The sequence below is a fragment of the Ornithorhynchus anatinus genome, chromosome 11 (assembly GCF_004115215.2).
Source record: "Ornithorhynchus anatinus isolate Pmale09 chromosome 11, mOrnAna1.pri.v4, whole genome shotgun sequence".
Classification (NCBI taxonomy): domain Eukaryota; kingdom Metazoa; phylum Chordata; class Mammalia; order Monotremata; family Ornithorhynchidae; genus Ornithorhynchus; species Ornithorhynchus anatinus.
The window spans coordinates 40,987,218-40,997,988 of record NC_041738.1 but is presented as its reverse complement, the minus strand read 5'-3'; the positions used below and the strand labels follow the sequence as shown (position 1 = coordinate 40,997,988).

At 46.4% G+C, this 10,771-nt stretch overlaps 1 protein-coding gene across 3 annotated transcripts in view; it reads right to left on the bottom strand.

The window, feature by feature from the left end:
* FANCA (FA complementation group A) overlaps positions 1–10,771 on the bottom strand; it is a 64,319-nt gene that overhangs the window by 666 nt on the left and 52,882 nt on the right. For all 3 annotated transcript variants that reach the window (XM_029075048.1, XM_029075046.2, XM_029075047.2), the window contains exons 33-42: positions 10,573–10,675; positions 9,513–9,572; positions 8,944–9,048; positions 6,733–6,845; positions 5,605–5,746; positions 3,850–3,912; positions 2,622–2,727; positions 1,820–1,895; positions 1,362–1,503; positions 539–631 (exon numbers count right to left, since the gene is read on the bottom strand). In XM_029075048.1, coding sequence (XP_028930881.1) covers positions 539–631; positions 1,362–1,503; positions 1,820–1,895; positions 2,622–2,727; positions 3,850–3,912; positions 5,605–5,746; positions 6,733–6,845; positions 8,944–9,048; positions 9,513–9,572; positions 10,573–10,675 — 1,003 coding nt within the window. The remainder of the gene's footprint in view (positions 1–538; positions 632–1,361; positions 1,504–1,819; positions 1,896–2,621; positions 2,728–3,849; positions 3,913–5,604; positions 5,747–6,732; positions 6,846–8,943; positions 9,049–9,512; positions 9,573–10,572; positions 10,676–10,771) is intronic.

Here is a 10,771-nt window from a genome sequence, read left to right as displayed (position 1 = left end):
CCTGATTCCCCGGTATCTCCCCCAGCGCTTAGAGCAGTCCTCTGCACATAGTAAGCACTTAACAGATAACATTATCATTATTACTCTCCCAACCGCTCAGTACAGGGCGCCGTACGCAGTAAGCGCTCAGTAAATGCCACTGATGAATAAAGCTACTTGAAGCGCCAAGCTGTCAACTCTATAGGATCAGGTGAGGGGCAGGGGATGCCGACGGTACATCCGGGGGACGGATGTGTAGGTGGAGAAGAGGTATTTGCAACATTTTGCCGGAGACGGTGGGGCGGTGCGGGGGGGTGGGGGGGTGGGCACCCGCGCTCAGTCACTGAGACCGCACCGAGGTGGTGTGGAAGCCACCGCTGAAGCCCTTCACGCCACTATCGGGCCCCTGGGCTCGGGGGGGGGGCTGCTGCAGTTCTTTGCCGTGGAGCGCTAGGAGGCCTCCGTCCAACTTCCCGGTGAACCGTTTCGCTGTTGACGTTAAAGAGCTCTCATGGGTTAAACTGATTAGGACCGTCCTTAAAGAGAATCCTTACATTACCTCCGTTACGTTTGAGAAACTCCTCTTTGGGCACCGGGGTATGGCACGAAACAGAAACAGACGAGCTTTTCTTATCAATCCTAGAGAATCTACCTAGGAAGACAGTAGGCGGAGGGCAAGGGAGGGTGGACGTAAAACAGTCAGTTCTTCGATGAAACCTCAAGCAACTTCAGAGCCCGGACGTATGGGTTTCTTGAAGCGAATTAAGTAGGGGAAGAGTGAAGGTTCCTTTCTGCTCCGGGTACGGAGGTTCCCCTTGACACGACAGTCGTGTCGGTTTGCGACGCTAGGCAGCCTGCGACTCGGGTCGAGACAATCGGCGTGGACTAGTGGATGGGACTCGGGGCTAAGAGAAGGACCTGGGTTCTAATCCCCGCCCTGCCGCCTGTCTGCTGTGTGACCTGGGGCAAGTCACTCCACTTCTCTGTGCTTCAGTTCCTTCATCTGTAAAATGGGGATTAAGAACGTAAACCTCATGTGGGACATGGATTGTGGCCAGCCCAATTGCCTTGTATCTACCCCAGTGCTTAGGACAGTGCCTAGAACAAGGTAAGCACTTAATAAATACCATCATTAGTATTAGTAGTGGTAAGTGCTGAAAGAATGCCATTAAAAAAAAGGCTCAGCCACCTGCCCTTGTTGTAAAAGCACACTTTAGGGCACAAAAGAGATCACCTTACCGGGCACGCAAACACTTCTAGCAGACTGTAAACCTGATCCGGGGCCGGATGTGTCGAGAATGCGCTCAGACACATCCCAGACGGGTGGAGGAGATGCCCTGTTCCTGAGCTGAGAGAATTCCATGGGATTCACTGTCTCTTACCTGCTTCCAGGGTTCCCGAGTTGAGGCCGCAGAAGTCTCTCCTCCCGCAAACAGCTGCACCAACTTGAGATACATGTCAGTAGCCACATATAAAAATGCCTCCTCTCTAGTAAAGAGCTCTTGATCAAAAAAGGCACTGAGGCTGAGACATAAGAGATTGAAATAAAAGTGGGAATGAAATTTAGCTCTGTACCCTGCCCTCTTAAACTGGGAGGGAAGAACAATATGTTAGCACGATGAACTGTGCCAAGTCGCTTTCTTTCCTCTTCTCCCCCCTCACACATCTGATTACCCCATGCCCAGATGAGACGAAGAAAGCGTCCCGGATATTCAGACGTCTGACCCAGACAAGTTCGGACACGGATTCCCAGACAGAATATGGAACGTTCAACTGGCCATTGTGCACTCCCGTCCGTCGGCGGTGGCCCGTTAAAATGAAATGAGTTAACTTTCCTTACCTGTAGAAGGCAAGAGGCAGTAACCTGATGTACTGGTCTGAAGCTGCGCTGAGTAGGATTTGATAGAGGCCGGTCCCTGGAATGACAAGAGATGGGGTAAAAGGTCTAAGGAAGTAACACGGTACCAGGGGGCACGGATGTTGGAGTCGCAGAATTCCGGTGGGAGAGGAGGGGAACGTGTTGTAACTACCCCGGCGCTTAGAACGGTGCTTGGAACATAGTAAGCGCTTAACAAATACCATCATTATGATGATGATGATGATTCTCCCGTGTGTCCTGCAAAGGAAAAGTTCCCCTCAACACCCCCAATATTTATTCAGCTGATTTCTAGTGGGTGTTAGATTCTTGCAGGCAAGGGGTTGAGAATTATTCTTAGTGCGGAGGTTCCTGCTTCTAAATAAAGCAACTGCTAAAAGCTGATGGGTGGCTTATATTAGACTTGGGACTTGAGAGCCAAAGGTGTTACTCTGGGGGGGGAACCAGAATGGGCCCCCTGAAATCTGTGGTCGGACAGACACCCATCCAGATGCCAAAGAGCTCATCACTGGCTGAGCCCTAGTTCGTTCATTCATTCATTCATTCATTCAATAGTATTTACTGAGCGCTTACTATGTGCAGAGCACTGTACTAAACGCTTGGAATATACAATTTGGCAACAGATAGAGACAATCCCTGCCCATTGACGGGCTTACAGTCTAATTGGGGGAGACAGACAAAAACAATAGCGATAAATAGAATCAAGGGGATGTACATCGCATTAACTAAATAAAGAACGTTTACAAGACAAGACTTAATTTCTTACCTTTCTTCGGTGACTGGAAGAAAATTAACCAGGACATTCTCCTCCTCTCCAAACACCCAAGGATCTCTGAACACATATCTAAGGTTTTCGGGAAATCTCCTCCTTCCTGCACATGCCATAGAAGAGCGACATTGAAAACATTCCACATCTCCGTAGTGACTCGCAGTGGACTGAGTTAAGGGGTGGTTAGGAAACTTGATCTGTGGTTTAGTTCCAATACCAGTCATTCAATCGATCAGTGGTAATTACTGTTTGTAGAGCACTGTACTAAGCACTTGGGAGAGTTCCCAGCCCACAGAGAGCTTTCAGTCTACCTCTAGTTTTGCAAATCACTTGCTGCTGATTGCCTTAGTTTTCTTCTCAGAGAAATGAGGGGAAGAGCAGCTGTTACCAGCCTAAGCTGCAGAATCTCATGGGAAGCACGAGATCTCTATAGGGCTAAAAATACCTAAGATATTAAATTGAGTAAATGCAAAAATATTGAGCCTTCTAAATGGCATAATGATACACATTTATATCAATTCAGAGTTTTGACAAAAGGAGATGCAGAGACATCCCTATCCCAAAGTTTAAATTGAGTAGCATTAAACAGCCTCAGACCTGATACCACTTTTTGATGGGAGAAGAGGTCCGGTGACGGGAAAAGCAACTGGGTGAGGGGAAGCAGCCCACAATAATTGTGATAATTGTGGTATCTGTTATGCGCCTATTATGTGCCAGGCTCTGTACTAAGCACTGGGGTAGGTACAAGATAATCAGGCCCCATCTGGGGCTCACAGTCTGCGTAGGAGGGAGACCAGGTTTTGAATCCCCATTTTACGGATGAGGGAACTGAGGTACAGAGAAGTGATCTGCCCAAGGTCACACAGAAGACAAGTGGCGGAGCGGGGATTAGAACCCAGGTCTTCTGACTCTAGGCCGCAGTTTTCTTCTCCCTATTTCTCTAAAGCCCTGCCAGGCTTTGAAACATAAAACATCGGTAGCCTCAAATGCGGAAGCTGAAGAACCAACAGCCAGAATTCTGGCACTTCCAGAATGTCTCTGGGGATCTTGATGTTCTCAAATGGTCGGGACTTTAGTTTCAGTCTCTTGTGAGAGGGGAAATACGAGCTCGGTAGAAATGAACACTGGAAGGGCACCATCTACTGGGGTATTTCCCAAGTGAAGTAGTTTGAAAAAAATTCTTTCAGGTAAGAATAAACCAAAACCAACAAAGCTTAAAACTTACCTGTGGTGCCAGATGTGATGAGATGAGTCCCATCAAGGAAAAGAAGAAAAGGGAAACCAAGAGCTACAAACATAAACATTTGCATATGATATTTACATTTGCAGCACAAAAAACTCCCACATGCTTCTCTTGCCCCATTGATTTCCCCAAGATTAGGGCCCAGATCCCCATTTGAGAAAACATTTGGTGTCAACAAGGCTCACAGAGTACCCAGGAAGGAGAAAACACTGTTACTACCAGAGTTCCGGCATGCGGCGACTGGAATTCTGGCTTCCCCCAGGCGTGGGTCTAGGGGTTACCTAGTTAAAGCTGAAAAGGTTTTGCGTCTACCACTGGCTGAAGCGGTTACCATCCCAGAGGCACATTTTCAAGACCAAAGTCAGGCTGAAAATGGAGGAGAATGAAACATTCGCACCAGGCCCTGTTTTTCCTCACTTATCTAAGAGGAGTGCCAATCAGAGTTTCCCTGAGAGCCCCTTTATTGTATAGGATTTCAAATCTTTTGAATTCTTTGTTCTTGTTTGGTGCTTCAGGAACACTTTTAACCCTCCTTTGTACCAAAAAAAAAAAAAAGCTTTTGGAGAAGAATGCTTTCCACCTTTGGAAAACGCATCAGCTTATTTTATCTTCCAACTTTAAATCCGTCATAAATAAATGAGTGAAAAAACCACCCATTCAAAAGCCGACTTCAGAATTTAGGGCTAAAAACACTTTTGGATATATAAGGTGGGGAAAACTAGGCAGGTGATCCCTGGGGTGGAGTCGCTCCCCAGGTCCCCCATCTCCAGGAGTCCTCCACTCTTCCCCCTTCCCTTGAGTTCTACCTCCCCACCCAGTTTGAACTGCTTTTGTGCTGAAAACACAAAACTGTGCTCTCAACAGGGTCTATCTTGAGACTGTATTTTGCTTGCCTCTCAAAGGAGCAGGCTCAAGGCAGTTCCGGAGATGGAACTGCTGGTGGGCATGGGAGTGAGGGTAGGAGGGGCAGTCTAAGTTAAAAATCAGTGGTGGCACTGGGAATATGGGAATAGAACTGTTTTTAGGGGGAACTGAAGACAAACTGGGAGGCCTCCCCTCTTTCTGTCTCTTTCCCAGTCCGATGACAGATTCCATCAAGAGGAAGAATAAGGCAGCATTCCTCTATCTCAGGCATGGGGCTTTAGCAGTAACTGTGGAGTTCCAAAAGGGAAAGAGGGGAGAGAGGGGAGATAGGAGAGGGGAAAGAGGAGAGATATTTGGGAGTGGGGGGACGGTGTATGTGTTCATTTGTTTGTTTGGGGGGCTGGGGGATGACTCCTAGGACCCTACCAGCCTGTCCCACGGTCTGGGTTTTCAGGAACATGAATATTTTGCAAACTGCCCTCTGCTTTGTCTCCTCTCCAGGCACGACCTATCATCCAGCTGAGCATAACTAATGGTAACTTTCTGCAAATTCAACCAGTGCCCTCTGAAACTTCTTCCCTGCTTCGGGGACTTACTGTCCATTTTCCTAAATGCACTTCATTAAATCATCCAGCTTTCGAAACTAGAAACAGACAAAAGCAATTTTGCTCCTGAAGGTAAAGCCTGGCTATGGGCAATTGAAGCTGCTGCGTAAAAGCCAATATAATCATAATCAGTATGACACACTAGGAAAAAGATAGAGCTCTACGTACTTCTCTTTGTCTTTAGAGAATCAGGTCCATTAAGAAAACAATAGAAACCTGGATTACAAAAAACTTTTTTCTCCCAGGGAAGAAAAACTGTCGTGTCTACCTGCTCTCTATCCTTTCCCAGCTTCTTCAGGGCACTGGCCATTCTTTCCGGAGCTACTTGTTGGTGAATTGCAAAATAGAGAAAAGCAGCAGGAATCCAGACTGGGTCAGAAATGGGGGACACCACGTTGGAAGAGAGGAAGCTGGAAAGAGAAAATCAAAGGGAAACTTATTAAGGCAGTTTTGACAAAATGGTGCCAAAGAATCCACTAGCAGAATCCGCTTCTGTTTTCTTCAGATAACTTCCACGGCTGGCTTATGGTTCCATCTTTTGTCAATCAAGGATATATCCATTTGCTGGCTCATTACAGACTTAAACTCAATTCTGGGAACTACAAGTATCTACAAAGGTGGGGTGTTTTTGGATCTGCTCACTGAAAAACATAAGCTTTCTGACACCACGTGAAACTGCCTGAGTTTAGTTTCTCTGTCAGGTTTAGAAAGCAAAAAAATTCTACAGAAGATGGAGGGGAAAAGGGACGGGAGTGTGGGGGGCGGTGAAGAGAGAAATAATCCCCCCAAATCAATGGGTAGATATAGCATCCCCCCTGCCAAATCAGCATGGGTGAGAAGCAGCGTGGCTTAGCGGAGAGAGCACGAGCTTGGGAGTCAGAGGTCATGGGTTCTAATCCCGGTTCTGCCACTTGTCTGCTGGGTGACCTTGGGCAAGCCACTTCACTTCTCTGGGCCTCAGTTATCTCATTTGCAAAATGGGGACTGAGACCGTGAGCTCCACTTAGGACAACCTGATTACCTTGTATCTACTCCAGGGCTTAGCACATTGCTTGGCACATAGTAAGCATATAAATTCAGCCAGTACCTATAATTATTGGTACTCTGGCATGAACTTGTTTCTTCACAGAGACCTTGCTCTGCCTGACTACTTGTTTTGTTTTGCTGTCTGTCTCCCCTTTTAGACTGTGAGCCCGATGTTGGGCAGGGATGGTCTCTATCTGTTGCCAAATCGTACATTCCAAGCACTTAGTACAGTGCTCTGCACACAGTAAGCACTCAATAAATACGACTGAATGAATTAATTAATGAATGAAGTAATCGTTTGGAAATAACTCTTTCTATTCCCCAAACCGTGTCCTCTTCCGAACCCCCAATCTCAGGGCTCCATACTCACATCCAAGCAGACTGCTGGCCCACCACCAGATTTTGCAGTTTTTGAGGTAGTGGATTCTCAGAATTCCTCTTCCATTGGCAGGTAAGCACCGGCTCTAGTCTCGGCCACCATAGCTACAAAGAATGTGAGACACCCCCCGCCCCCACCCCCATCAGATTTAGCCACTATTGTTAGTGGCTTGTGCCAGTTTGGGATGAAGAGCAATTGATGTCAAATTGGCTCAGATCTTCCATTTGGGCGACTGGATAGTTGGCATCTAGTCTCCAAGTCCCATCATCTGGGCTTCTTGTGGCTAGTATGGGAAGAATACTGGTGAAAAAAGGGTTAGCAGTGTACCCCTCCCTCTCTCAGAAGTTGTCTCTAAAATGCAATTCACTAGGATGGGAAGAATTCCGCCGTACCCAGTTGCATTACTGTCCTGGTCTGTTACGTGGGCCAAGTTTCTTGGTCTTTTACTGACCATCAGTCACTGCTATTCCTGATATTCACGTGGTAGGGTATCCTGGGATTTTATTTCATGCGCGATTGTGTGTCCCGGAACCCTCTCCATCTCCACCTTCCAGAAAATCTGATCAATTTCAAACCTGAGGTGAGTTTAGAGGAAATCAGGCACTTGGACGGCTTCCGGGACTCTTGGCTCAGTTTGGAGTCATTTTGCCTGTTTTACAAGACAGACAGCCCTGGCAGTTCTACCTGGGGAAGGGATGGTCTGAGTTGACTGACCAGGCGGTAGCAGATGGCCTGTCTGACTTGAGATCAAGTCATAAACTCACCCTCCAAGGAGGGTGACTCCCTGGGACTGAATTCACTACTTCAGCCTTGTTCCTCAGACCTCAGACCTCAAGGGTATGAAAATGATCGGTCTTCTTACTGATTGAAACTGCTAAAGCTGTTCACATCAGCAGTCATTTTCTTACTAGGAAGATAAGGCAAGGAAAAAGTCTGGGGTCACTAGGCCCCTAAAGCACTGGCAATGAACAAGTCAAATCAGATCCACCGGGGGCTAGGACACCACCCTACCCCACAGACTTGACCTAGAGAGATGAAATACAAGAGAGGGTGTCTGCTGGAGAATAAGAGAAGCAGCGTTACCTAGCAGACAAGAGCACGGACAAGGGAGTCAGAAGGACCTGCGTTCTAATCCTGCTCTGCCACTCATCCCACTGGGTGACTTTGGGCAAGTCATTTAACTTCTGTGCCTCAGTTACCTCAGCTGCAAAGTGGGGATTAAGACTGTGAGTGCCACTGGGACATGGACTCTGTCCACCTGATCAGTTTGAATATATCCCAGCACTTAGTACAGTGCCTGGCATGTGATAAGCACTTACTAAATACCATAAAAAAATAAGCAGAAGTTCTGCTGAATTGCCTATGGAGAGCATGGAGTAAAAACATCTTATTAACAAGATGGAAATCAAACAATTTAGCAGAGCCCATGCTTATAGTTTAAGAGAATTCTGGCCAAGGGCCTAAATACAGTTGGATAAACTGTTTTAAGGGAACAGATTATATTGTTGCAGGCAGACACCTGTGTTCTTTTATTCTTGAGGTTCGTGGAAGCCCAAGTATGGCCGAAAAAAGAAGGTAACTTTGGGGGGACCTTTGAAACTTTTACAGGTCAACGGATTATTTTTTTTTAAACTCTAGGGAAGTTCTAATATTCAGTGTCAAACCCAGTTCCCTGCTTTGTTCTAGGGCAAAATGTCCCTTGAAATGTGCTCTTTGAGTACAAGCTTCAAACAGAGAGGCAAGGAGGCAAAAGGAAAAACAGCACCCAGGGCTGCCAACAGTAGGCACAATTACACAACAAGGGACAAACTTTTTGTGTGCCCAAGGTGGCTGAGGCTGTGGATCCTCCATTTGGCCCTTTCAGCCACATACGCTTTCATGGGTTGTCTCCACCATTAGTGGTGTCTCTGAATACAAAGGGTATTATAAAAAGTATCTCTCAACAAAGGGTAGACCGACTGCTGCAAAAACCAAAAACAGACGATGGAAACCGGAAACGCGAACCGCCGGCTGCGGCCCAGCAGGCGGTCTTGCCGATGCAGTGGCCCTTCCTGAACGAGTCGGGTGTGGGTTTCCGAACCGGAGCCAGAGCAAATGTGCCACCAGCTATACGGGTTCAGATTAAGGCATGAAATAAAGATGTTTTCCCTTATTTTCGTTTGGTTGTAAAAAGAGAAAATATGAGAAAGATTACTCTCTTACCACTGCAGAGATCAGGATAATGGGACATTCGGTTTGACAGGTAGTCAGAACTGAGTTAACCTCTAGGGCTGGATCTTTGCAACTTAAACAGGCACTCAGGAGACCCTGGAATGGAAAATAAAAAAGACCACATATTCAAGGCCAGAGGCATAGAGAAATGATATCCGCAACGGGGAATATAGAAGTAGCCATGACAACAGAACGGATTTGCCGGAAATGGCTTTTATTTCCTCCCTTCAAATGGTAGCTTGTTGCCCCTGTGAAACTGCTGAAGATTAGGCTAGCTATTAGCTAATTAGCTCTTAGGATAGCTGCTGATTGGGGTATGATTTCTGTGAATCACTCCTGTCCTTTTCACCTTGGATACGGACAGAACAGATGTCTGTGGGCCTTGGCTGTCCACAGACTAAAACCTCTGGAAATCAATCATGGATTCATCGTGGACTCTTAGAAATACGCACCAGTCTATTTCTCACAGCTCATGCGATTTAGCTCTATAAATTGGCAGCAAAACTACTTTCAGAGTGAGCAGTGGAAGAGAGAGACCCTCAGGGAAAAGAGATAGTTACCCTGAAGAAGTGGGCAGTGATGTCATGGGTGAGGGTACATCCTCTGGCACAAATGTTCCTCTGCAACAACAAAATAGAGAAGACGATTCAGTAACGAATCATTTTCTAACATCGTGTATTCTCTTCAAGTCAAATGTATTCATTTCCATGAATAAAAAAGGATAAAAAACCCCTCTTCCTTCCTATTACCACAGATTTCCATACTGGAGAAAGAAGGGTGAAGAAAGGAAGATCAAGAGAGAGAGTCAGAGAAGAAAAAGACAAACACTGAATTATCCAGCAGCTTTTTGTTTCTAGCAGCCTGGAGGAGCTCATTAACATTTAGAACATCATCACACAAGAAATCCCAGGACAATTTGAAAGTTGAAATAAACCACTACTCCACTGAAAAATGAAGTTTACTCCAGTCTTGTAAATCAATTCTTACAGCAGCACTGTTCTAAGCGCTGGGGTAGACCCAGGGGAATCAGGTTGTCCCACGTGGGGCTCACAGTCTTAATCCCCATTTTACAGATGAGGTAACTGAGGCACAGAAAAGTTAAGTGACTTGCCCACAGTCACACAGCTGACAAGTGGCCGAGCCAGGATTCAAACCCATGACCTCTGACTCCAAAGCCCGTGCTCTTTCCACTGAGCCACGCTGCTTCTCTTTTGCACCAAATCCCCAGAGATGCTCTTCCAACGAGGGTTAGGTCATTGTCCCCTGGCTCACAAATAGACCAGATGCCACCCTGCCCGACGCTGGCGACTAGTTGGATCAACCTTTTTCCCGAGGTACAACCGGAACCAGGCAAATGTCTACACAGAACCAGAGCACCTACAATACTCAGGGCACTCCAGCGGTACACACTCAGATACAGCTGAAGAATACAACACAGCGTTTCTACGCTCGAAGAGCTTACGGTTTCCTAAAATCGTGGTGATTTCTAGATTTCAAAAGTTCGTGCTGATTTCTACAGGTTTCTTCACAGTAGCCTAAAGTGCTTAGCTAAGCCAAACCCATTTAAACTCATCATGACCGGGGGGCGGGACAGAAAAGAGCTCAGAATATCATACGCACCAGTTCTGTGTTGACAAAGTGAAAGAAGTCTTCACAGTCCAAGGCAACCTGTTGTCGTCCTTGGCATTTGATTAGAACCGAAGGAGGAAGGCTCAGGACAATTCTAGAGGGAATAGTAATATTACTTCTAATGATGATAATAACAATAATAATTAGCAGTAATCATTATGATTGTGGCATTTGTTAGGCACTACCATGT